Source organism: Hyperolius riggenbachi, chromosome 10 (genome assembly GCF_040937935.1).
Source record: "Hyperolius riggenbachi isolate aHypRig1 chromosome 10, aHypRig1.pri, whole genome shotgun sequence".
In the NCBI taxonomy this organism is placed as follows: Eukaryota; Metazoa; Chordata; class Amphibia; order Anura; family Hyperoliidae; genus Hyperolius; species Hyperolius riggenbachi.
Window position 1 is genome coordinate 259,089,308 of NC_090655.1, and position 27,060 is coordinate 259,116,367.

A 27,060-nucleotide genomic window follows, 5' to 3' on the forward strand; every position below is an offset into this window, starting at 1 on the left:
ATCGAAGAGGGCAGGGGGATGCCGCTGAGCAGCAGCTATCATGTAGCGAGCCCTGGGCTCGCTACATGATATAGAAAAAAATTTTTTTTAAAAAAACTGCCGCGCTGCCTCCTGGCGTATTTTTTTATACCGCCAGGAGGGTTAATATGTAGTTATATGGCTTGCAGTCATTGCCATGTATCCCCTTTTCTTATTTCTTTCTGCTTCAAACACAATTAGGAATGACAGCTGAATGAATTCTGCGCCCCCTCCTACACTGCGCCCTGAGGCTGGAGCCTCTCCAGCCTATGCCTCGGCCCGGCCCTGCATCACAGAGACAAGAGAAGATGTATATGGACTATAGCCATGTCCCTCCAGTGCTAGTATCTTACCTTCCTAGTAGTAATTCAGTCACATCACAGAGACAAGAGAAGATGTATATGGAATATAGCCATGTCCCTCCAGTGCTGGCATCTCACCTTCCTAGTAATAATTCAGTCACATCACTTAGACAAGAGAAGATGTGTATGGAATATAGCCATGTCCCTCCAGTGCCGGCATCTCACCTTCCTAGTAATAATTCACATCACAGAGACAAGAGAAGATGAATATGGAATATAGCCATGTCCCTCCAGTGCTGGCATCTCACCTTCCTAGTAATAATTCACATCACAGAGACAAGAGAAGATGTACATGGAATATAGCCATGTCCCTCTAGTGCTGGCATCTCACCTTCCTAGTAATAATTCACATCACATAGACAAGAGAAGATGTATATGGAATATAGCCATGTCCCTCCAGTACCGGCATCTCACCTTCCTAGTAATAATTCAGTCACATCACAGAGACAAGAGAAGATGTATATGGAATATAGCCATGTCCCTCCAGTGCTGGCATCTCACCTTCCTAGTAATAATTCACATCACAGAGACAAGAGAAGATGTATATGGAATATAGCCATGTCCCTCCAGTGCTGGCATCTCACCTTCCTAGTAATAATTCAGTCACATCACAGAGACAAGAGAAGATGTATATGGAATATAGCCATGTCCCTCCAGTGCCGGCATCTCCCCTTCCTAGTAATAATTCACATCACAGAGACAAGAGAAGATGTATATGGAATATAGCCATGTCCCTCCAGTGCTGGCATCTCACCTTCCTAGTAATAATTCAGTCACATCATAGAGACAAGAGAAGATGTATATGGAATATAGCCATGTCCCCCCAGTGCTGGCATCTCACCTTCCTAGTAATAATTCAGTCACATCACAGAGACAAGAGAAGATGTATATGGAATATAGCCATGTCCCTCCAGTGCCGGCATCTCACCTTCCTAGTAATAATTCAGTCACATCACAGAGACAAGAGAAGATGTATATGGAATATAGCCATGTCCCTCCAGTGCCGGCATCTCACCTTCCTAGTAATAATTCAGTCACATCACAGAGACAAGAGAAGATGTATATGGAATATAGCCATGTCCCTCCAGTGCCGGCATCTCACCTTCCTAGTAATAATTCACATCACAGAGACAAGAGAAGATGAATATGGAATATAGCCATGTCCCTCCAGTGCTGGCATCTCCCCTTCCTAGTAATAATTCACATCACAGAGACAAGAGAAGATGTATATGGAATATAGCCATGTCCCTCCAGTGCTGGCATCTCACCTTCCTAGTAATAATTCAGTCACATCACAGAGACAAGAGAAGATGTATATGGAATATAGCCATGTCCCTCCAGTGCCGGCATCTCCCCTTCCTAGTAATAATTCACATCACAGAGACAAGAGAAGATGTATATAGAATATATAGCCATGTCCCTCCAGTGCTGGTATCTCACCTTCCTAGTAATAATTCAGTCACATCACAGAGACAAGAGAAGATGTATATGGAATATAGCCATGTCCCTCCAGTGCCGGCATCTCACCTTCCTAGTAATAATTCAGTCACATCACAGCAGAGCTGGGACAAGGTCCTCCAGCAACCAAGGCTGAGACCCCAAAGTGCGCCCCTCCATCCCTGCCACCCCAGCCCTCACACACTGATTGCTATTAGACTAAGAGGCGCCACAGGCCCGACAACCTCCCCAACACCTTAACCTTCTTGGCGGTAACCCCGAACGTAGTTCGGGGTAAGCCGCCGGAGGGTGCCGCTCAGGCCCTGCTGGGCCGATTTGTTTAATTTTTTTTTTGCTGGACGCAGCTAGCACTTTGCTAGCTGCGCCAGCACCCCGATCGCCGCCGCCGCGCGCCCGATCGCCGCTATACGGTGCGGCGCGCGCCCCCCCCAGACCCCGTGCGCTGCCTGGCCAATCAGTGCCAGGCAGCGCCGAGGGGTGGCCCGGGACTCCCAATGAGACCCGACGTCAGTGACGTCGGTGACGTCATCCCGCCCGTCGCCATGGCGACGGGGGAAGCCCTCCAGGAAATCCCGTTCTTTGAACGGGATTTCCTGATCGGAGATCGCCGAAGGCGATCGAAGAGGGCGGGGGGATGCCGCTGAGCAGCGGCTATCATGTAGCGAGCCCTGGGCTCGCTACATGATATAGAAAAAAAAAATTAAAAAAAAAACTGCCGCGCTGCCTCCTGGCGTATTTTTTTATACCGCCAGGAGGGTTAATATGTAGTTATATGGCTTGCAGTCATTGCCATGTATCCCCTTTTCTTATTTCTTTCTGCTTCAAACACAATTAGGAATGACAGCTGAATGAATTCTGCGCCCCCTCCTACACTGCGCCCTGAGGCTGGAGCCTCTCCAGCCTATGCCTCGGCCCGGCCCTGCATCACAGAGACAAGAGAAGATGTATATGGACTATAGCCATGTCCCTCCAGTGCTAGTATCTTACCTTCCTAGTAGTAATTCAGTCACATCACAGAGACAAGAGAAGATGTATATGGAATATAGCCATGTCCCTCCAGTGCTGGCATCTCACCTTCCTAGTAATAATTCAGTCACATCACTTAGACAAGAGAAGATGTGTATGGAATATAGCCATGTCCCTCCAGTGCCGGCATCTCACCTTCCTAGTAATAATTCACATCACAGAGACAAGAGAAGATGAATATGGAATATAGCCATGTCCCTCCAGTGCTGGCATCTCACCTTCCTAGTAATAATTCACATCACAGAGACAAGAGAAGATGTACATGGAATATAGCCATGTCCCTCTAGTGCTGGCATCTCACCTTCCTAGTAATAATTCACATCACATAGACAAGAGAAGATGTATATGGAATATAGCCATGTCCCTCCAGTACCGGCATCTCACCTTCCTAGTAATAATTCAGTCACATCACAGAGACAAGAGAAGATGTATATGGAATATAGCCATGTCCCTCCAGTGCTGGCATCTCACCTTCCTAGTAATAATTCACATCACAGAGACAAGAGAAGATGTATATGGAATATAGCCATTTCCCTCCAGTACCGGCATCTCCCCTTCCTAGTAATAATTCACATCACAGAGACAAGAGAAGATGTATATGGAATATAGCCATGTCCCTCCAGTGCTGGCATCTCACCTTCCTAGTAATAATTCAGTCACATCACAGAGACAAGAGAAGATGTATATGGAATATAGCCATGTCCCCCCAGTGCTGGCATCTCACCTTCCTAGTAATAATTCAGTCACATCACAGAGACAAGAGAAGATGTATATGGAATATAGCCATGTCCCTCCAGTGCCGGCATCTCCCCTTCCTAGTAATAATTCACATCACAGAGACAAGAGAAGATGTATATGGAATATAGCCATGTCCGTCCAGTGCTGGCATCTCACCTTCCTAGTAATAATTCAGTCACATCATAGAGACAAGAGAAGATGTATATGGAATATAGCCATGTCCCCCCAGTGCTGGCATCTCACCTTCCTAGTAATAACTCACATCACAGAGACAAGAGAAGAGGTATATGGAATATAGCCATGTCCCTCCAGTGCTGGCATCTCACCTTCCGTATAGGGCAAACCGGTCCACTGATGACGCAGTAAACATCTGCCTTGAATCTATCTATGACCACCTGGATAGACCGGACACGTACGCCAGAATACTACTCTTGAACTTCAGCTCGGCGTTTAACACCATCTGTCCACGCGTTCTGCAGGAAGAACTAGCTGCACTGGGAGTGCACCCAAGCCTACGACTTTGGATCACAGACTTTCTCACCAACAGGACCCAAGTCGTCAGGCTGGGGGACATCAGTTCACGAAGTAAGACCACGAACACAGGCGCGCCTCAAGGATGCGTCCTGTCTCCACTGCTGTTCTCCCTTTACACAAACAAATGCAGATCCAGGGCAGACTCAGTTAAGGTCATCAAGTTCGCCGACGATACTACTATCATTGGACTCATCACCAAGGACAATATCCAGGAGTACTGTCAGCAGGTGGAGAGAATCTCCCTCTGGTGCAAGGAGAACAGGCTGGTACTTAACACCGCAAAAACTGTAGAACTAATTGTTGACTTCAGAAGGTCTGCTTCCACCCCACCCCCAATTCACATCGATGGTACGGAGGTGGCAAGAGTACCCTGCGCTCGCCTCCTGGGCACTACAATCTCCAGTGACCTCACCTGGAGGCCCAATATCACTGCAATACAGAGAAAAGCCCAGCAGAGACTGTACTTCCTCTGCCAGCTGAGGAAGTTTGGCATGGCCCAAGAGATTCTGACCAATTTCTACTCCGCTACCATTGAGTCGATCCTCTGCTTATCCATTCTGGTCTGGTACGCTGGCGCAACCGCCAGCGACAGGCACTTACTTCAGAGGGTCATCAGGGCGGCGGAGAGGGTCATTGGGAGACCTCTCCCCTCACTTGTCCTCCTACACAACAAAAGACTGAGATCGAGGGCCCTGAAGATCGCCAACGACCCCTCTCACCCGGGCCACTGCTACTTCAGTCCGATGCCATTGGGACGGAGGCTTTGGGCCATCTACACAAAGACGGCTAGGCACAGTAACTCCTTCTTCCCCTCAGCTGTCAGCCTCCTGAACTCCCTCCACATACTCCCATCAGGGCACCCCCCACGACCTATAGAACTGTCACGGACAGAGCCAACTGCTGCTCTAGTATGTTAACTGGAAATGCAAATGTAAAGTAATGTAAATGTTATTGAAATGCAAGTAACCGTCTGCTACTGACATGTGTAACTGTAAATTTCTGCTCCTGTTGCTTATCTATGTTATTGATTTATGTCTCTTCTGAGCCAAATGTACTGTGCCAAACCCAATTCCGTGCATGACCCAGTCATGCTTGGCGAAATAAACGATTCCTGATTCCTGATTCCTGATTCCTTCCTAGTAATAATTCAGTCACATCACAGAGACGAGAAGATGTATATGGAATATAGCCATGTCCCCCAGTGCCGGCATCTCACCTTCCTAGTAATAATTCCAGGGGCGTAGCAATAGGGGGTTCAGAGGTTGCGACCGCATCGGGGCCCTTGGGCCAAAGGGGCCCCGAAGGGCCCTGCCTCAACTGGAGTGTTAGCTCCCTATTGGTCCTGTGCTCATACTAATCACTTCAATAGATACTTTGAATAGTGGTAATCATTAACAAGCTGCTCCCCATCCCCTTCTTGCACCTCTGACACTGTTGTTGCCATTGGCAGGTTTTGGTGCGCCGTATCAATTGTTATGTATAAAGTGCTTAGGGGGCCCCAATGTAAAACTTGCATCGGGGCCCACAGCTCCTTAGCTACGCCACTGAATAATTCAGTCACATCACAGAGACAAGAGAAGATGTATATGGACTATAGCCATGTCCCTCCAGTGCTGGCATCTTACCTACCTAGTAATAATTCAGTCACATCACAGAGACAAGAGAAGATGTATATGGAATATAGCCATGTCCCTCCAGTGCTGGCATCTCACCTTCCGAGTAATAATTCAGTCACATCACTTAGACAAGATAAGATGTATATGGAATATAGCCATGTCCCTCCAGTGCCGGCATCTCACCTTCCTAGTAATAATTCACATCACAGAGACAAGAGAAGATGAATATGGAATATAGCCATGTCCCTCCAGTGCTGGCATCTCACCTTCCTAGTAATAATTCACATCACAGAGACAAGAGAAGATGTACATGGAATATAGCCATGTCCCTCCAGTGCCGGCATCTCACCTTCCTAGTAATAATTCAGTCACATCACTTAGACAAGATAAGATGTATATGGAATATAGCCATGTCCCTCCAGTGCCGGCATCTCACCTTCCTAGTAATAATTCACATCACAGAGACAAGAGAAGATGAATATGGAATATAGCCATGTCCCTCCAGTGCTGGCATCTCACCTTCCTAGTAATAATTCACATCACAGAGACAAGAGAAGATGTATATGGAATATAGCCATGTCCCTCCAGTGCCGGCATCTCACCTTACTAGTAATAATTCAGTCGCATCACTTAGACAAGAGAAGATGTATATGGAATATAGCCATGTCCCTCCAGTGCTGGCATCTCACCTTCCTAGTAATAATTCAGTCACATCACAGAGACAAGAGAAGATGTATATGGAATATAGCCATGTCCCTCCAGTGCTGGCATCTCACCTTCCTAGTAATAATTCAGTCACATCACAGAGACAAGAGAAGATGTATATGGAATATAGCCATGTCCCTCCAGTGCTGGCATCTCACCTTCCTAGTAATAATTCAGTCACATCACAGAGACAAGAGAAGATGTATATGGAATATAGCCATGTCCCTCCAGTGCCGGCATCTCACCTTCCTAGTAATAATTCACATCACAGAGACAAGAGAAGCTGTATATGGAATATAGCCATGTCCCCCAGTGCCGGCATCTCACCTTCCTAGTAATAATTCACATCACAGAGACAAGAGAAGATGTATATGGAATATAGCCATGTCCCTCCAGTGCTGGCATCTCACCTTCCTAGTAATAATTCACATCACAGAGACAAGAGAAGATGTATATGGAATATAGCCATGTCCCTCCAGTACCGGCATCTCACCTTCCTAGTAATAATTCAGTCACATCACAGAGACAAGAGAAGATGTATATGGAATATAGCCATGTCCCTCCAGTGCTGTCATCTCACCTTCCTAGTAATAATTCACATCACAGAGACAAGAGAAGATGTATATGGAATATAGCCATGTCCCTCCAGTGCTGGCATCTCACCTTCCTAGTAATAATTCACATCACAGAGACAAGAGAAGATGTATATGGAATATAGCCATGTCCCTCCAGTGCTGGCATCTCACCTTCCTAGTAATAATTCACATCACAGAGACAAGAGAAGATGTATATGGAATATAGCCATGTCCCTCCAGTGCTGGCATCTCACCTTCCTAGTAATAATTCAGTCACATCACAGAGACAAGAGAAGATGTATATGGAATATAGCCATGTCCCTCCAGTGCCGGCATCTCACCTTCCTAGTAATAATTCACATCACAGAGACAAGAGAAGATGTATATGGAATATAGCCATGTCCCTCCAGTACCGGCATCTCACCTTCCTAGTAATAATTCAGTCACATCACAGAGACAAGAGAAGATGTATATGGAATATAGCCATGTCCCTCCAGTGCCGGCATCTCACCTTCCTAGTAATAATTCAGTCACATCACTTAGACAAGAGAAGAGGTATATGGAATATAGCCATGTCCCTCCAGTGCTGGCATTTCCCCTGTACCTTAACCATTGCCTTTCACTCACACTTGGAGAGAGACATGAGGGCATCAAAACCTCCTGTGGTTCTCATTTCTGCTGCTTACCCTGTAAAAAAACCAGTATTCTATTACCTCTTATTGAAAATGTATCAGACTGTAATATACATATTGACTATACATGATATACATTCATACAGGTGTATAGAGGAGGAGGTTAGGTGTAGGTAGGGGGAAGTTAGTGTTAGGTGTATGTAGGGGGAAGTTAGTGTTAGGTGTATGTAGGGGAAGTTAGTGTTAGGTGTATGTAGGGGAAGTTAGTTTTAGGTGTAGGTATGGAGAAGGCTAGTGTTAGGTGTAGAGAGGAGGTTAGTGTTCGGTGTAAGTAGGGGGGAGTATAGTGTTAGGTGTAGGTAGGGGAGGTTAGTGTTAGGTGTAGAGAGGAGGTTAGTGTTCGGTGTAAGTAGGGGGGAGGTTAGTGTTAGGTGTAGGTAGGGGAGGTTAGTGTTAGGTGTTGGTAGGGGAGGTTAGTGTTAGGTGTTGGTAGGGGAGGTTAGTTTTAGGTGTAGATAGGCAGAGGTTAGTGTTAGGTTTAGGTGGGGGGAGGTTAGTGTAGGGAGGAGGAGGTTAGTGTTAGGCGTAGGGGAAGGTTAGTGTTAGGTGTAGGTATGGGGGGGGGGGTTAGTGTTGGGTGTAGGGAGGAGGAGGTTAGTGTTAGGTGTAGGAGAAGGTTAGTGTTAGGTGTAGGTATGGGGGGAAAGGGGGGTAGTGTTGGGTGTAGGCCGGAGGAGGTTAGTGTTAGGTGTAGGTATGGGGGAGGTTGGTGTTGGGTGTAGGCAGGGGGGGAGTTAGTGTAAGGTGTGGGGGTGGGTTAGTGTTAGGTGTAGGTGGGGGGGGGGAGTTAGTGTTAGGTGTGGGGGGTGGGTTAGTGTTAGGTGTATGTAGGGGGTGGTTAGTGTTAGGTGTAGGTAGGGAGAAGTTAGTGTTAGGTGTATGTAGGAGGTGGTTAGTGTTAGGTGTAGGTAGGGGGAGGTTAGTGTTAAAGATAGGAGAAAGTTATTGTTAGGTGTAGGTAGGGGGAGGTTAGTGTTAGATGTAGTTAGGGGGAGGTTAGTGTTAGGTGTAGGTAGGAGGAGGTTAGTGTTAGGTGTAGTTAGGGGGAGGTTAGTGTTAGGTGTAGGTAGGAGGAGGTTAGTGTTAGGTGTAGGTAGGAGAAGGTTAGTGTTAGGTGTAGGTAGGGGGAGGTTAGTATTAGGTGTAGGTAGGGGAAGGTTAGTATTAGGTGTAGGTAGGGGGAGGTTAGTGTTAGATGTAGTTAGGGGGAGGTTAGTGTTAGGTGTAGGTAGGGGTAGGTTAGTGTTAGATGTAGTTAGGGGGAGGTTAGTGTTAGGTGTAGGTAGGGGGAGGTTAGTATTAGGTGTAGGTAGGGGGAGGTTAGTGTTAGGTGTAGGTAGGGGGAGGTTAGTATTAGGTGTAGGTAGGGGGAGGTTAGTATTAGGTGTAGGTAGGGGGAGGTTAGTGTTAGGTGTAGTTAGGGGGAGGTTAGTGTTAGGTGTAGGTAGGAGGAGGTTAGTGTTAGGTGTAGGTAGGGGGAGGTTAGTGTTCGGTGTAGGAAGGGAGTTAGCATTAGGTGTAGGTAGGGGGGAGGTTGGTGTTAGGCATAAGTAGAGGGGAGGTTAGTGTTATGTGGGGGGTGGAGTTAGTGTTATACATAGGTAGGGGGAGGTTAGTACTAGGTATAGGTAGGGTGAAGGGTTAGTATTAGGTAGAGGTGGGGGGCAGGGTTAGTGTGAGAACAGGAAAAAGATAAGGCTATAGTAGAATATATCACATTGCACCCATTTTAACATGTGGTGCTTTTAAATGTACGCCTTGAAGGGAGTAGTAGAAATTTACTTTAGAGTATTAGGCCTTTATTCCTGAGAATGATACAAAGTATCTGTATGGTGGATTAGGTTAGGCTATTGCCCTTAGGGATGGATACATAGAGAAGAATATAATCTGTGAATAGTGTGGAGTGGAGCTGTGACTGGCTGATCTTGTATGCCATGGAATACTGAGCCCATAAGATCCTTGTGGAGCAGCTGCCACCTCCAGCTGGTGCCTCACACGTATGCACACTCTCTGTATTACCTTATCTCTGGATTTCTACTACTTCTTATGCTATAAATCATGCAGATAAATACACCTGTTATCATCTGTGTTTATTACTGCAGTCACAGGAGGTTTATGTTTATCCCAACCGTTATGGGAGGCCGGCCTGTATCTCTTCCCTGTGAAGGAGGACATTTTCCCTGATAGTTTTTCCCAGCAGCTGTTCATAGCAACAGTCACTAATGCCGGCAGCCAATAATATGCAATCCAGTTGTTGTGGGTCAGTGGAGGTCTCAGGGTAGGGTTGTTCTAATAGAGCAGGTTCTGTCCATTGTGTCCATTTTCAGCAGTTCAGACAGTGCTGTTGAATGACCATATCCATTGTATCTCTGATGGGGAGAAGCCAATGTGCAGTCAAGAGACACTGGTGTTGGGCAGTCCTGCAGGGGGAGAGTTTGGAGTCTGCAGAAAGATGATGGCTGGTGAGTCACAGCTAGGGGGTGGAGCCAGGTAACAAGGGGCGTGGCTGGTAGGACAGGCAGAGAAGATGGAGGCTGCAGCTGGGGAGGGGTTGGGTGGCTTCTGCTGCTTTGGTCCTGGTATTGGCACTGCTCCAGCTGGGAGGTTTGTTGCTATGGCTCTGGGAGAGTTTGGGCTTAGTAAGGGATGGACAGGTGGGCTCAGGTATGGCCAGGATGTGCAGTTCCATCTGCCTAGTTCATGAGGTGTCAGATCCATAAGTAATGATAATTTATAGCTAATTAGCTGCAGGCCTCTGCTCCTATCTTCCTCTGTCTCCAGCTGTTCTCTCTTCACATCCTCATCCATCTACCGCTGCCGGCACTGCTGTAACCTCCCAGGAATGTGTGCATGGAGAGGAGTAGAGTTGGGCCGAACGGTTAGCCTGCGAACGGTTCCATGCGAACTTCAGTGGTTCGCGTTCGCGTCCCGCAGGCGAACCTTTGCTGAAGTTCGGTTCGCCCCATAATGCACATGGAGGGTCAACTTTGACCCTCTACATCACAGTCAGCAGGCCCAGTGTAGCCAATTAGGCTACACTAGCCCCTGGAGCCCCACCCCCCCTTATATAAGGCAGGCAGCGGCGGCCATTACGGTCACTCGTGTGCTGCCTGCGTTAGTGAGAGTAGGGCGAGCTGCTGCAGACTGTCTCTCAGGGAAAGATTAGTTAGGCTTAACTTGTTCCTGTCTGGCTGCATACCTGTTCTGTGAACCCACCACTGCATACCTGTGCTGTGAACCCACCACTGCATACCTGTGCTGTGAACCCACCACTGCATACCTGTGCTGTGAACCCACCACTGCATACCTGTGCTGTGAACCCACCACTGCATACCTGTGCTGTGAACCCACCACTGCATACCTGTTCATTGAACCCACCACTGCATACCTGTGCTGTGAACCCACCACTGCATACCTGTTCTGTGAACCCACCACTGCATACCTGTTCAGTGAACCCGCCACTGCATACCTGTTCTGTTCAGTGGACCCGCCACTGTATACCTGTTCAGTGAACCCGCCACTGCATACCTGTTCTGTTCAGTGGACCCGCCACTGTATACCTGTTCAGTGAACCCGCCACTGCATACCTGTTCTGTTCAGTGGACCCGCCACTGTATACCTGTTCAGTGAACCCGCCACTGCATACCTGTTGTGTTCAGTGAACCTGCCACTGCATACCTGTTCTGTGAACCCGCCACTGTATACCTGTTCTGTTTAGTGCCAGGCGACCATATGGGCTGTAAAGCCACCAAAACCTGCACTCTGGCCATGGTGCGCACCAGTCCAGCACGGCCGTCACTACACAAACAGCTGTTTGCGGTGCGTTACACGGTGAGTTTGGTGTGTCAGTGTGAAGCAGTACCTTAATTACACTACCTGATTGATGTATACACATGCAAGATGTTTGAAAGCACTTTAGGCCTGTCATTTAGCATTCAATGTGATTTCTGCCCTTAAAACGCTGCTTTGCGTCAAATCCAGATTTTTCCCCGGGACTTTTGGCATGTATCCCACTCCGCCATGCCCCCCTCCAGGTGTTTGACCCCTTGAAACATCTTTTCCATCACTTTTGTGGCCAGCATAATTATTATTTTTTTTCAAAGTTCGCATCCCCATTGAAGTCTATTGCGGTTCGCGAACTTTAACGCGAACCGAACCTTCCGCGGAAGTTTGCGAACCAGGTTCGCGAACCTAAAATCGGAGGTTCGGCCCAACTCTAGAGAGGAGGAGAGAAGCATCAGATGATGAGCAAGGCACACTGGGAGAGAGGACTGTGGTACTGAATGTGCAGGAGACCACAGCTTATGGGATTATCAACCCCTAGCAAAGTATGTTCTTTCCTGTGCTCTGTTTATTACTGCTAATATCTTACAGCTTTAATTTGTTATCCATTTCAGAACTGAGATCTCAGCTCAAAAAACAAGAGAAGGTATCCGAGGAGTGTTCAGCAGTCTATAGAAGAGAAACACATGATGAGAACAGACAAAGAGGAAGAAGAGAAGCATGTGAGGAGTGATCAGCAGTCTATGGAGGAGGGTGACATGATGAGGACCATTAGGGAGGAAGAAGAGACATATGTGAGGAGTGATCAGCAGTCTGCGGAGGAGGGAGACATGATGAGGACAAATAAAGAGAAACCCCCACTTTCAGAGGGCAGAACAGGTGAGTAATGAATATTAAATGTTGAATATCTTGTTGGTTATTATGACTGTGTCACTGCTCACAGACTGTCCATATTAGGAGTTACAATACAAGGATCAGTGTTGCGCCGGTAAATAGTAAATTCAACAGCAGCTAATTTGAAAATAAGAGTATCCCCCTATCTTACAAAGATAAACAATATCTTGTAATAATCAAAAAAGTGCTAAGTGCATTTAAAACACCGCTATGTAGCAATTCATCAAAATAAAATGTGCAGTAACAATAATACATGAATAAATAGACAATAGTATATATCGGTACCTAACTACAGTCACTCACGCATTCAATCAGACCACGACCACCTCCACTCACTGCAGTGACAAAATGAACTGGGAGGGTCCTGAAAAGGTGTGCAAAAATAGCAAATCATGAAAAGCAAAAATATGTCATTAACCTACTTATAAACAAAATTATGCATTTAACCTGCTAATATGCTCTGCAGGCTTCTGTGAAATAATCATCAACCATTAAATGTGCTTGAAAGTAGTTTAGCAGTTTGTAGTCGTAGCACATTTAGTGTAAATCTTATGCAGGATGATGCAGGTCAGATGGCTTTCCCTTTGTGCGGGTGAATGTAAGTCACTAGCTGCAATTGCTGCAATGACTGGATAATCACTAATAGAATGTGCTGACGTTCAATGGTAGTTAAAGGGAACCTGAAATGAAAAAAAATTATGATATAATGAATTTTATGTGTAGTACAGCAAAGAAATAGAACATTAGTAGCAAAGAATAGAGTCTCCTATTGTTTTCAGTACAGGATGAGTTAAGAAACTTCAGTTGTTATCTATGCAGAAGAGCTGCTGTGAGCTCTCCGACCCACTGGGTGAAATACAGTCCTGTTTTCTGAGGCACTTATACATCAAATAGAAAGCGAGACACAGCTTCAGATTAGGTTTTACTGCCGGGGAGTTCAGAGGATCATTAGCTCTGCTTCGTTTTATAGTTTGAAATACAGAGTGTGGTTTGTAATTGCAAATATGACAGAACAATGCAATGTTATAAAGAGAGACTGAAGCCTTTCAAAATACCTCTTTTTATGCTGCAGGCTTCTTCATCAATATAACCCAAGCTGATTCGCTGCGGGGTCTCAGCAGAACGAGGGCCTTATACCCCCCAAATCCCGGGGCAAAATTCCATGGCATTCCATGTCGCGGATTGTGCTGCCAGGGAGGCGGAGCTTTGCGCTGTAGCTCTGCCTCCAGTACAGTCAGTCTGGCTGATCGCTGCCTCTCCCCTCTCAGTGAAAGAAGACTGAGAGGGGCGGGGAGAGGCGGAGCTTCGCGCTGTAGCTCTGCCTCCAGTACAGTCAGTCCGCGCTTATCTCCGCCTCTCCCCTCTCAGTGAAAGAAGACTGAGAGGGGCGGGGAGAGGCGGAGATCAGTGCAGAGTGATGCGAGTAGATGCAGAGCTACTGCACAAAGCTCTGTCTCTACCCGGAAGGAGCCCCAAATCTTTCTCCGGCTATTTCAGGGGGATTAAGACCTTGTTCTGCAGCGTCCCCACGGCAAATCAGCTTGAATTATGATGATGAAGAGGCCTGCAGCATGAAAACAGGTGTTTTAAAATGCTTCACACTCTTTTTAGAGAAAAGCTATATAACTAAAAATAAAATGATGATACTCTTTTCTTTGCTACTAATGTACTATTAATTATCCGTACTACACATACAATTCGTTATCTCATAAGTTTTGTTTCATTTCAGTGTCACTTTAATACACAGGAATCCTGTGCAGAGTGTAGATAAAACTCAGTTTTGAAAATAGATGTTAAACGTGGGCTGAAACGTGGTGAGTGCAGTAGGCAGCGTGGTTTGCAGACACTTACCAGCTGTATTAATAAGGCCTGGAGAAGAGTGTTGTACCCGAGTGCCCCATTTTCCCCTTTGGCCCGGGCTTGCTGCTCAAAGCAAACCATAGCACTCAAAGCGCTTAGGCTCTCTCAGATTCAGAAATTGGCAGTAGGATGAAGTATTGACACAACAGAAATTATATTTCTGCAAATGCCAGCCTAAACAGGTGGGTTTTCAGTCTGGATTGAAACACGTCCAGTGATGGAGCTGTCCTGATCTGCTGAGGTAAGGATTTCCATAATGTAGGAGAGGCATGACAGAAGGCTCTGGGACTAAAAGTTTCCAGGTGAACTCTGGGTATGACTAGATTATTAGAACGTGTGGATCTGAGATTGCGGGGATTGCTACACAGCTGTAACATTTCTTTCATATATCCAGGGCCATATTATGTAGTGATTTAAATGTCAGTAGGCCAATCTGGAATAGGTCCCTCCATTCTATAGGTAGCCAGTGAAGGGAGTGCAGGACTGGTGTTATGTGGCAGTGATGGGGTTGGTTAACAGTCTGGCAGCAGTATTCTGTATCAGCTGTAGGCAGTACAAGTCCTTTTTTGGAAGGCTGGTGTAGAGAACATTGACCTAGTCCAGTCGGGATGTAAGGAAGGCATGAACTAAGGTTGGCAGATCTGTGGGGATGAAGTGCTTGATTTTTGTGATGTTCTTCAAGTGAAAATAGGATGATGTTACCACAGAAGTTTAAATCCCCGTCAATTAGAACTCCCAGGCTACGCACATGCTCAGAGCTGTGTAGATCTGTGCCTCCTATTCCCAGTGGTGAAGACTTCAGGAGAAGTTGTTTTTGTTGTCATTCGCTTCCCTCCGATTAGAAGGACTTAAGTTTTATCTGCATTTAGTCTCAGCCAGTTTTCACTCATCCATTGCTGTAGTTCAGCTAGGCAGGTGTTTATTGTTGGTAGTTGGGTCTGTCACCCCAGGCTTGAAGGAAAGATATAGTTGGGTATCATTAGCATAGCAGTGGGATGTCAGTCCGTCAGGTATGTCAGGCTGAGAGCTAGCAGAGGCATCCCATAGGCTGGCAGGGTAAAATACACAACCTGTGTTTTGGGGTATCATTGGCGCTCCTTCCATCTATCCCATACTAGAGTTCTTGATGGCCTCCTATCTACACACACTCGTTTGTTTTTTTTATAAGGAAATGAGTTGTCTACTCTTTTAACCCAGTTTTGAAAGGTTAGTGGCGAGGGCACAAGCCATCTATCTGCATGCCGCCTCTTGCCTGGCCATGATCAGCACTCCTGACAAAAAGGATTTACGGGGAGTTGCCAAACCCTCATCGTGTATGACACCCGAAATGCATACAATTGGATCAGCGTTCATAGGGAACCCATCTTGTCATGCAAGAATTTTGTAAATTGTTTCCAGTAATCTATTATCACGGGGTAATCCTTAATAAGATGAAAAAAGGTGGGTGCGGGAGATATTTGGGACAGACATCAGTGGCCATGGAGTTATATTTAACTAGCCTGTTCGGGGTCAGATAGTCCTGCTGGAGAATATATAATTGCATGATTCTACCATGAGCCTAGGGGGATACCTTTTTCACAGCATCAAGGGCATCTTCCCAATCCCCATCTACATTATTATTATTATTATTATTATTTATTATTATGATTATTTAGTATTTATATAGCGCCATCATCTTCCGCAGCGCTGTACAGAGTATATATTGTCTTGTCACTAACTGTCCCTCAGAGGGGCTCACAATCTAATCCCTACCATAGTCCTATGTTTATGTATGTTTTGTACAGTACATGTATTGTAGTCTAGGGCCAATTTAGGGGGAAGCTAATTAACATATCTGTATGTTTTTGGGGTGCCCGGAGGAAACCGGAGTGCCCGGAGGAAACCCATGCAGCCACGGGGAGAACATACAAACTCCTTGCAGATGTTGACCTGGCTGGGATTCGAACCAGGGACCCAGTGCTGCAAGGCGACAGCGCTAACCACTACGACGTTGTGCTACCTAAATAAAAATTATATACTCTTTGAAGTTGTTCTTCTTGCCACGACTAAGTCTCTTGTGACACAGGATGCATTTGGCTTCTGTACTGTATCAGGCAGACACACAGAAATAAGCCCACACTGCAGAGCCTTGTACTGATGCTCTGGTACCGGTAGGAGTGACTGGGCAATGTGTCTGGCTGACCCCAGGTAACTACACACTTTCCTGTTTGCCTCCTGTCCCCTGCAACCTCTCCCTGCTTCTCACTCTTATCCTCCCTTTCCAAGGCTCTGTCTCTCCCTCTGATTGCTCCTCCTTCTGTTCCTCTCTTGTGGGCACCCATGTGACATCCATCACCCCCATCGCTTACACTTCCCAGCTCACAGTAGGTGCCACAGCAGGGAAATGGCACCTTGTGGTGACCTCAGTACTGTCGTCTGATTGTCTAACTTCCTCTATACACACACCTTATTAATATGGATCTACGTATATAACTTTAATTAGAGGAAAACTAGTAATAAAACATAATATTTAATTCAATTAGGATAAAAACATTGTAAAGCTGCTCAAACATCATTGTGAAGTGAAAACACAGTGGGGGTTACCTACGCAGCTCTTACTGTTACTGTAAGGCCTGGGACCCACTAAGCACTTGTGATGAGAAGCCCTTGATAATGTAATACTATGTGTGTGATCACACGTGGGGGATGGGATTTGTTGTTTTATCCCCCATAGCATTACATTAGCAAGAGCTTCACAAATCACAAGTGCTTAGAAAATTGCTGCCAGTGGTTTCCAGGCCTTGCTCTGAGCTGGTGCAAATTGTATGCTAATTATATGCGGAATTATGCATCTGCTTCATCTGGTCCATTTTCAAACTGCATAAACTTTGCCTCAACTTGCAATTCTTAGCAGCTCACTGACCATCGCTAATGATAATTGTTCCTCCTCTCAGAATTCTATAACAGGAAGTGATGATGTTTCTCTATTTGCAGCGCGGAGTCCCGGCATCAGGAACCTCTCAGAGACTCGTCTCTCTGTATCCACAGACTGTACAACGGATGATGATGTCACTGGACAAGAGTCTCCTGCAGATATCCTGGTTACCCCAAATTTTCCCCCAGACTCCCCTCACCTGTCTAACCCTGAGGGGCCTCATACCCAGCACAGTTCTCCCCCTGCTGGAGGGTCTTATTCCTGTTCCATGTGTGGGAAATGTTTTGTTCAGATATCGCATCTTGTCAGACATGAGAGATCTCACACTGGAGAGAAGCCCTATTCATGTGCTGAGTGTGGGAAATGTTTTGTTCGGAAATCACATCTTGTCAGACATGAGAGATCTCTCACTGGTGAGAAGCCCTTTTCATGTGCTGAGTGTGGGAAATGCTTTGTACAGATATCGCATCTTGTCATACACAAGAGATCTCACACTGGTGAGAAGCCCTTTTCCTGTGCTGAGTGTGGGAAATGTTTTATTCAAAAATCAGTTCTTGTTATTCATGAGAGATCTCACACTGGTGAGAAGCCCTATTCATGTATAGACTGTGGTAAATGTTTTGCATCTAAAGAAGGCCTTATACTTCATGAGAGATCTCACACTGGTGAGAAGCCCTATTCATGTGCTGAGTGTGGAAAATGTTTTGGCTCTAAATCAAACCTTATCAAACATGAGAGAACTCACACTGGCGAGAAGCCCTATTCATGCTCTGAGTGTGGGAAATGTTTTGTACAGCTATCACATCTGGTTAGACATCAGACATCTCACTCACACTGGTGTGAAGCCCTATTCATGTGCTGAGTGTGGGAAATGTTTTGTTCGGAAATCACATCTTGTCAGGCATGAGAGATCTCACACTGGTGAGAAGCCCTATTCATGTGCTGAGTGTGGGAAATGTTTTATACAGATATCACATCTTGTCACACACAAGAGATCTCACACTGGTGAGAAGCCCTTTTCATGTGCTGAGTGTGGGAAAGGTTTTATTCAAAAATCAGTTCTTGTTATTCATGAGAGATCTCACACTGGTGAGAAGCCCTATTCATGTATAGACTGTGGGAAATGTTTTGCATCTAAAGATGGCTTTATACATCATGAGAGATCTCACACTGGTGAGAAGCCCTATTCATGTATAGACTGTGGGAAATGTTTTGCATCTAAAGAAGGCCTTATACTTCATGAGAGATCTCACACTGGTGAGAAGCCCTATTCATGTCCTGAGTGTGGAAAATGTTTTGGCTCTAAATCAATCCTTATCAAACATAAGAGATCTCACACTGGCGAGAAGCCTTATTCATGCTCTGAGTGTGGGAAATGTTTTGTACAGATAACAAATCTTGTCAGACATGAGAGATCTCACACTGGTGAGAAACCCTTCTCATGTGCTGAGTGTGGGAAATGTTTTGCACGTAAATCACATCTTCTCAGGCATGATAGATCTCACACTGGTGAGAAGCCCTATTCATGTGCTGAGTGTGGAAAATGTTTTGTAGAGAAATCACAGCTTGTCAGTCATGAGAGATCTCACACTGGTGAGAAGCCCTATTCATGTGCTGAGTGTGGGAAATGTTTTGTACAGAAATCACAGCTTGTCAGACATGAGAAGTCTCACACTGGTGAGAAAGCCTATTCTTGTGCTGAGTGTTGGAAATGTTTTAGACGTAAAGAAAGCCTTGTCAGTCATGAGAGATCTCACACTGGTGACAAGCCCTAAGCATGTGTTGTGTATGGGAAATGTTGTTGTTTGGAAATCACTGCTTGTTATATATTTGTGTTGAGTGTGGGAAATGTTTTGGCCATAAGTGGTCTTTTACAATGTTTTTATTTTTGTCTCTTGCAAAGTGCTCATAGAAATATTTCAACACAGAGTCCTGAGGACACTTTCATGCTACTCAGTTTATTGGTTTGGTAAAGCTGAATGGAGGTGACATGAGGAGATAAACATGGGTATATATAGTACTAACCCGAGATAGAACTTGCCTGAGTTCATGTTTTATATTTTTAATTGTAAGGGTTAATAAACCAGGTGCTTTTTTATGCAAATGATGCAGAATCTGCAGTCACAGCTCTCCTGAAAAGTACATAAAACAACATGCTATTATCTGGGAATATTAGATGATCCCAGTCATCCAGACTGACCTGAGGAAAGGAGATTTCCCTCCCTCTGTCTCTCTGTGTCTTTTTTTTTATATTCAGGAAACATGAAGGGATTTGAGCTGAATGCACAGCAATGTTACGCTGGACACACACAGGACTGATATTCAGAGAGATCGGAAAACACTGCGACTGTGACGGGATCTTCCAGGGATCTCCTGATTTCTCTAAATAATTTTAGGGGTAACGTTATAGATCTATATTGTTACGCCCTCACAGAAGAAGATTGGCATCTATTTTACATGATAATACTACAGTATAAATATGAGAGCAGCAATAGATAAGGTATTATTAGTCAGATGTATTCCCAGCAGCACGGCTGTGGAGTTGGAGCAGTTTTTTGGTACCTGGAGTCGGAGTTGTCCACAAATGCACTGATTCCGACTCCTAATAAATGGATACTTTTATTAAAAGAAATAATGTGATACAATATTCTGTTTCGCAGATCGCTCACAAAAATCTGAAATATACAGTAATAGCTGTGCTTACTCCACAAAAATGAAACAATTAACCAATCAAACAACAAGTTACTTTTGCTGCAGCAGTAAAGCAGTCACCATATTCTTAACACCAGATACATATATGTGACTGACTGTATGTGTGATGTGTACACAGGAATCTTTTATATATAATAACATCTCTGCATTCTAAACTACCACAAATGTGGATCTAAGATTTGTTTTAACTACTTTTTTACTCCACCCCATCGGTTTCCTTTGTTAAGGTATGGATGATTTTTTGGTTAATTTCTCTGTGTATTTTTTCTGTGTTTTTTTTTTTTTTTTGTGTTTGTTCTTTATCTAGTTCCCATTAGTTATTCCCTCTTCCAAATTTAGTCTACAGATACAATCTAACGCCACGCTACCATTCTGGAGATATCAGATACAAATCTCCCATAGGGGACCTGCCCTCCTGGCACTGCAGGTGTTCCCCATATGGAAGGATATCTCAATCAGAGTTTGTTTTAATAGCCACATATCTCCATAGAATAATCACAATTTCTGTAGCATGTGATGTCTGTTGGCTTTGCCTATGGGAAGTACAGTACTGCTTATATGAAGCTTTTATGTAGTGACACAACAACAACAGACAACTCTCTCTCTGTTATGGTGGTGAACAAAACCTCTGTCGCTAGACTTATCATTTTATTTCCATCCAACACCCGGCCTGGCTTACATATAAAATGTTCTAACCTCTGTTTCTATATGGGATGTACATCCAGCTGATCTATAGAAGAAACTTGTGTGTATAATGTTTATATGATATAGTGTGATGGATGTTTCATTATTATTATTTGCAAATCACTGTAACGTTTTGTTTGTTCTGTATTACAAATCCTTTACTATAAATGTGATAGCATCTCTGTGGTAAGAATAAAGCCCAACGAGTAGCTGTGTCACTGGTAGGGATTGTCAATGAGATGCAAATAATTCTGTGTTGCTGCAGGTTTATGCAAATTTTATATGCAAATGTATGCAGCTTGAAAATGGACCAAATCAATTTCCACCTTTGCAGGACTGTGTGGAAGGGTGAGCAATGCACCCTGGGAAGTAAACACACAGAGACAACAGGAGCCTACATGGGACACTAGCTCACAAAGTATAGAAAGATGGAAATTAGGTGAAATGAACTCTCACAAAGGGAATATAGTATGAATTGAACAGAGGCGCCAAAAGGATAAAAACACGATTTAAAAAGTTTAAAATTGCTTAGGAGGCAGTGGTGAACTTACCTCCCTTAAACAGACACAAGGAAGCTGTGTAATTCAACAAAGGTAAATTTAATGGTACACTCCAGGGGTTAAGTACAACGCGTTTCGCAGGTCTACACCCGCTTCATCAGGCAGTAAAAAGTAGGAGCACACAGCAGCGTAATGTCAGAGATGCACCTGGCGCCAGGTGCATCTCTGACATTACGCTGCTGTGTGCTCCTACAGGGGTTAAGTACAACGCGAAACGCGTTGTACTTAACCCCTGGAGTGTACCATTAAATTTACCTTTGTTGAATTACACAGCTTCCTTGTGTCTGCTTGAGGGAGGTAAGTCCACCACTGCCTCCTAAGCAATTTTAAACTTTTTAAATCGTGTTTTTATCCTTTTAGCGCCTCTGTTCAATTCATACTATATTGTACATCCACCCTTGGTGGAGGGGGATACCCCTTTTTTCTTCACGTCTACAGAGAGCGACTTCTTAATCCTGAGTGGGGACAGGTTAATCTCCTCACCTGCCTATACAGTGGTTGCCTGGAGGTAACCCTGGTTTGTGAGTATATATTTTACTCCTTCTCATTATACTCAATTACCTGGACTTACTACACTATATTGGGCTCTCGGTTTTTTCCTTTCTCACAAAGGGAAGCTGCACAGGGAGCCGCCAACCACTGGAAGCAGGTGGGAGAGGCACAAACTCCACTCCACTCGGGTACCCAGAGAGGGGGGTGATGGTCATACTCTTACCCTCCTTGGCGGTAGTGATGTGTATGCATGTAAATACAAAACATACTGCGATTGGTATTGACGTGCATATACATCCAGTCCGAGTTGGATTCAGGTGATTTTTTTTTTTTTTTACTCCACAGCTGTGATTCCCGCGTATTGCAGATACACCCCAATGCCTCAGTGCTGCACCCCGCATGTAAATTAGGAGATGATTGGATACAGGTGTTTGGGCTGGAGGTGAGATACAGGAATTCTGGGGTGGAGAGGGGGACAGGTTATTGTTATATGTGTTACAATCACTGCTATAGACACCCCAATGCCTCAGTGCTGCACCCCAAATGTAAATTAGGAGATGATTGGATACAGGTGTTTGAGCTGGAGGTGAGATACAGGGATTCTGGGATGGAGATATGTGTTACAATCACATGCTATAGATCAGGGCTGGGCAAACTTTGCATGTGGATTCCTAAAATTTCTCCCGCCTCCCAACCTACCTCCCTTCAGAGTCACAAGCGGGTGATATGCAGGGGTCAAAACCAGGGCTGTGGAGTCGGAGTCAAGGAGTCGGAGCAATTTTTGGGTATCTAGAGTCAGGATAAAAATGCACCGACTCTGGGACTCCTAATGAATTTAAACTTTAATTTAAAATAGAAATTTTTTTAAAATAGAAATTTGATAAAATGTTCTATTTCTCAGAAAATAGTCATCATCAATTATATATACAGTAATAGCTGTGCTTAGCCCACAACAATGAAATAAACCAATCAAAAATAGTTGCTTGTGCTGCTTCAATAAAGCAGTCCCGGTATTTTTTAAAGTCAGATAAACATGTCTGATTGTGACTGTATATATGATGTGTACACAGGAATCTCTTATATATACTAAATAACATCTATGCTGTAAGAATAAAGCCTGATGTGTAGCCGTGTCACTAATAGAGATGGTCAATGAGATGGAAATAATTCTGCGCTGATGCTGGTTTATGCAAATGTATGCACTCTCTTTGCTCATGAAATCAAATAATTTGATATGTTGTTAAAATTTGGTTTGGTGACTACAAATTAAAGGGTACCTGAGATGGATGAAAAGAAAAGTTTTATACATACCTGGGGCTTCCTCCAGCCCCCTTCAGGCTAATCAGTCCCTCGCTGTCCTCCACCACCACCCGGATCTTCTGCTATGAGTCCTGGTAATTCAGCCAGTCAGCGCTCTCCGGCCGCATGCCGCTTCCACAGCCAGGAGCGTTGTGCATCTGCGCAATAGCGCTGCGCAGGTGTAGTACGCTCCCGGCGGTGGAGTGTGTGCATGCGCACTACACCAGACTGGCTCAAGTACCTGGACTCATAGCAGAGGATCCAGGTGGTGGAGAAGGACAGCGAGGAACTGATTAGCCTTTAGGGGGCTGGAGGAAGTCCCAGGTATGTATAAAACTTTAATCTGTCTCAGGTTTACTTTAAGTTTCACAGTATTACTATACTCTACATATGCACTCCCCACAGAGCTGCAGGGAATCCACTGAGAATGTTGTGCACATTGAACACAGAGGAGTTGTCTATTACCCATAAACCTGGTTCAGATTGTATATGAAGAATGTGTAATAGAGGAAGAATCCCCTCATTCTCCTACAGAGTACCTGCACATCACTCTTACATGTACCCACAGTCACATTGCCTAGGGCCTGATCCATGTTCAGATTGTGCATGAAGAATGTGTAATAGAGGAAGAATCCCCTTATTCCCCTGCAGAGTACCTGCACATCACTCTTACATGTACCCACAGTTACATTGCCTAGGGCCTGATAGATGTTCTTTGTTCCTGTCTGTACCTTCTACAAGTACTCTTACCAAGGACTAGTTTTAGGCCTCGTTCACATCTATGCAGCACAGATGGCTGTGCGATCGGAACACAACGCGTATGATCGCACACCATCTGTGCTGCTACCCGCTGCATTGCTGATCCCATCCATTGACAGTGAATGGGTCAGCTCTGCGCTTGCAGGCAGAATGCATGCAGCAGTACGCAAGCGCATCATAGCGCATCTTACTGCTGCACAGCGCATTTGGTGTGACGGCAGAAGGGCTGTCTATACCCTTCTGCCGTTCTTGCATGTTACCACGTCATACGTACTTCCAAATGCGTATAGAAGTGCGTATGATGTGAACGAGGCCTAAGTCTATGACTAAAAGTATTAGAGGCAGAAGATCAGCTGGATAGCCAGGTAACTGGTATTGTTTAAAAGGGGATACATATGGCAGGCTCCATATCCCTCTCAGTTCAGTTGTCTTTTAAAATTCCTTAGCGTTGGCAGTTAAGAGATGCATTTTATGTTACATGCTTTCAATCAACAAGATTGTAATATGCAAATAAGAGAAGTCGAGGAGTCAGAGTCGGTGGAATCCTAACCTGAGGAGTTGGAGTATTTTTGTACCGACTCCACAGCCCTGTTCAAAACTCAGCGATTCCAGCACCACATCTCCATGGCAACAGACACTCTTCACATGACAACGTATTACACGCTGGAACGTCTTGATGATGTGTGTCACCCTGTTGCCTTGAATACATGATAATGGAATCGGCGATAAGTGAGCTTTGACTCCCGCAAATCGCCCACTCAGGACTGCAGGGAGGGAGTGGGAGAGAGAGGAATCCGGCCGCCTATCAGTGAGACGGATGAACATTCGCTGCTGCTGTACACAAATGTGGGAAGCTGTTGCTGGAAACGATTCTGTGTTATGTAACAAAATAACTCCTATTAGAATGGAAATCTGATGAATCTCCAAGTATCTCTCTTGTGATTAAAGCTGCTAATAAAGTTATTCCTCTGGATAATGTGCTGAATATCAGCTGTATATTGTTCCCACAGTGTGACGTGTTTTGTTACTCTGCATGGAATGTAAGATGTACTATTAACTGCATCAATCAGATTTATTGTAAAAAAATAAGTGTTTGTAGCCGGAGCTCTCTGTAACATTGCAAGTCCGTAGTCTGTCACTGGTAATGGTCAATGAGATGCAGATAATTCTGAGTTGATGCAAATGTAACCGTTTGTAATGCAAAAAGCCCCTTTCTATTTGTTATAGTTTTCAAAATATTAAAGATTTTTATAAAAGTGAAAAGTTCCCCCACCATTCATTCGCTTCATTATTGAGATGTTTCTGGTTTGTTTAATGTTCATTTTTCGCAGAGTAAAGCAGAGAAACAAAGTACTGCAAGAACTGTAAAGTTCCTTTTGCTTTAGATCAATGAAAGTTGTTTATGCCCCGCCCACAATCTGTAAACACAAACGCATGGAAAATATTTAATTTGTTTCTTTTGCCACAAATTTGGCTCTTTGGGGGTGATATTTGTTTTCAGTAATTACTATAATTTCTATGCATTGTCAAGGGAAAAACAAGGAAAAAAATTTACTATTTCTCAAATTCCATCCCCTATAGTTTTAAAATAATGCTACTGTACATAATACCCACACATTGTACATGCCTATTTGTCTTGGTTATCACAAGATGTAAATGATGTCCCTAGTACATAGTATGGTGACAATATATTATTTGGAAATAAGGGTGTATTTCTTCCTATCGTATCACCGCTGTAATATGCGCCCTATGGGATGCGTTCCACCACTCACTACCGCACGTCCACATCCTCCTTCCGGCGGCAGAAGGTAGTGTGTGGTGGAATGCGTCCTATAGGACACGTATTACAGTGGTGACATGATGGGATCCCCGGACTTCTGGGTAAGTTAACCCCCTCTATCCCGCAGGCACAGGTGTATTATTCAACCTACATTAGCATTCCGAATTCGAGTACTTCTGTGCTCGAAAGCCGATCCCTGCCTGCAAGGTGATCTTTAACAAATGGCTATAATGTCCAGGGGCGTAAAAATAGTGGATGCAGACCCTGCACCCGTGGGGGGCAGGAGTCGTCCCAGCATGAGGGGAGAGCTTGGCTACACATCTTCGGGGAGGAGGACATTCTCCCCTCAGCGCTCCCCTCCAGCATCACTTAGTGTCTGCAGGCAGCGGGCAGGAACACATACCTTCCTGCATTCCACTGCCGGAGCTTCCTCTCTCTAAGTGTCTGACGCTACTTCCTGTTTAAACAGGAAGTAGCGTGAGGCACTTAGTGATTGGACCTCCACGGTGGATGGAGGTATGTGCTCCTGCCGCATCCTGCTGCCACTAATTGATGCTGGAGGGGTGGGCTGAGGGGAGACCCGAGGTGGGGGGGGGGGGGGACTGTCCTCCCCGCCGGAGACTGTCCTCCTCCCTGCGCCCACTCCTGCCCCCCAAAATGTCCCTGAGTGGGTGGACGGGCATCCAAATTTCTGCAGGGGGGCCCGGTAATTTCTAGTTACGGCGCTGGCTCTGTTGGTATCGGATGTTAAAGAAGAGCTGTTTCATCTTTGTCATCAGGATAAGCATCGGTGGTTTAGACGAGGCAGGGATTTTCGGTGTGTGCCGCGTAGCGCCGAAGCTGTAGTGTGCACCCCGTGTAAGGGTGATTCGGAGATCCGGCGATTGCTGGACCCTGAATTACTTCTTCCTCTGAGTTGCTACGATTCAGAGGGGGAATAGTATTTAGCGCCACCCATTTGGCTCACCCTGCGTCAAGAAGCCCTGTGCCGACAACAAATGTATTCGGTATGTAGATGCGTGGAGCACCCTCAGAGATGATGGGTGGGCTAGTTAAGGGTTGGGATTTCGGTTTTGATATCAGCTGGATTATCTGTTACAGTCTGGGCAGGGCTCTTTCTATAATGCGTTTTCTATTGCCGTTGATTATCTGGTACTGTTATATCATGGCTTTTTAGCCTCTTTCCAAATGAAATGCTTTCAAAAACAATAACAAAAAATTGTTAAAAAAAAAGATTCCGACCACAATTTATTCCAGCCAGTTTGTGGTAGAATGGAACCAAATATTAATGGTCTGTTCTATTTGCCTGAGGAAACTTATTAAGGTTCAGATCTCTGAAGTTAAAAGGGATTTGGAGAAATTTCATAACTTGGAACATTATGATGATTTGAACAACAAGTTGAAAGATAATCTCAGTACAGTTGAAAGTATATTAATGAAAACTAAAAGGGTTTAATCCATCAGAGGTTTGGAAAATTATCAAAAGAACCTTGTATATGAATGGGGGAGGTGGGAAATGGTTTACAGATCACCAAGGTCAATTCCCCGTAAGCCGAGGTTCCAAAAAAAAGTCAGTTTTAGTTCAGCAGATGGCACAAG

General features: G+C 45.0%; 2 protein-coding genes across 2 annotated transcripts in view; both read left to right on the top strand.

Annotated features, from left to right (window-relative positions):
• LOC137537129 (zinc finger protein 208-like) overlaps positions 1 to 27,060 on the top strand; it is a 221,367-nt gene that overhangs the window by 122,658 nt on the left and 71,649 nt on the right. Inside the window, exon 11 of the mRNA XM_068259261.1 lies at positions 18,217 to 18,841. Coding sequence (XP_068115362.1) covers positions 18,217 to 18,841 — 625 coding nt within the window. The remainder of the gene's footprint in view (positions 1 to 18,216; positions 18,842 to 27,060) is intronic.
• On the top strand, positions 17,450 to 18,037 carry LOC137535844 (oocyte zinc finger protein XlCOF6.1-like; the record flags this gene model as incomplete). The annotated part of the gene is made up of 1 exon (XM_068257729.1): positions 17,450 to 18,037. A coding segment is annotated over one exon (588 nt), but the record flags the coding sequence as incomplete, so codon positions are not given.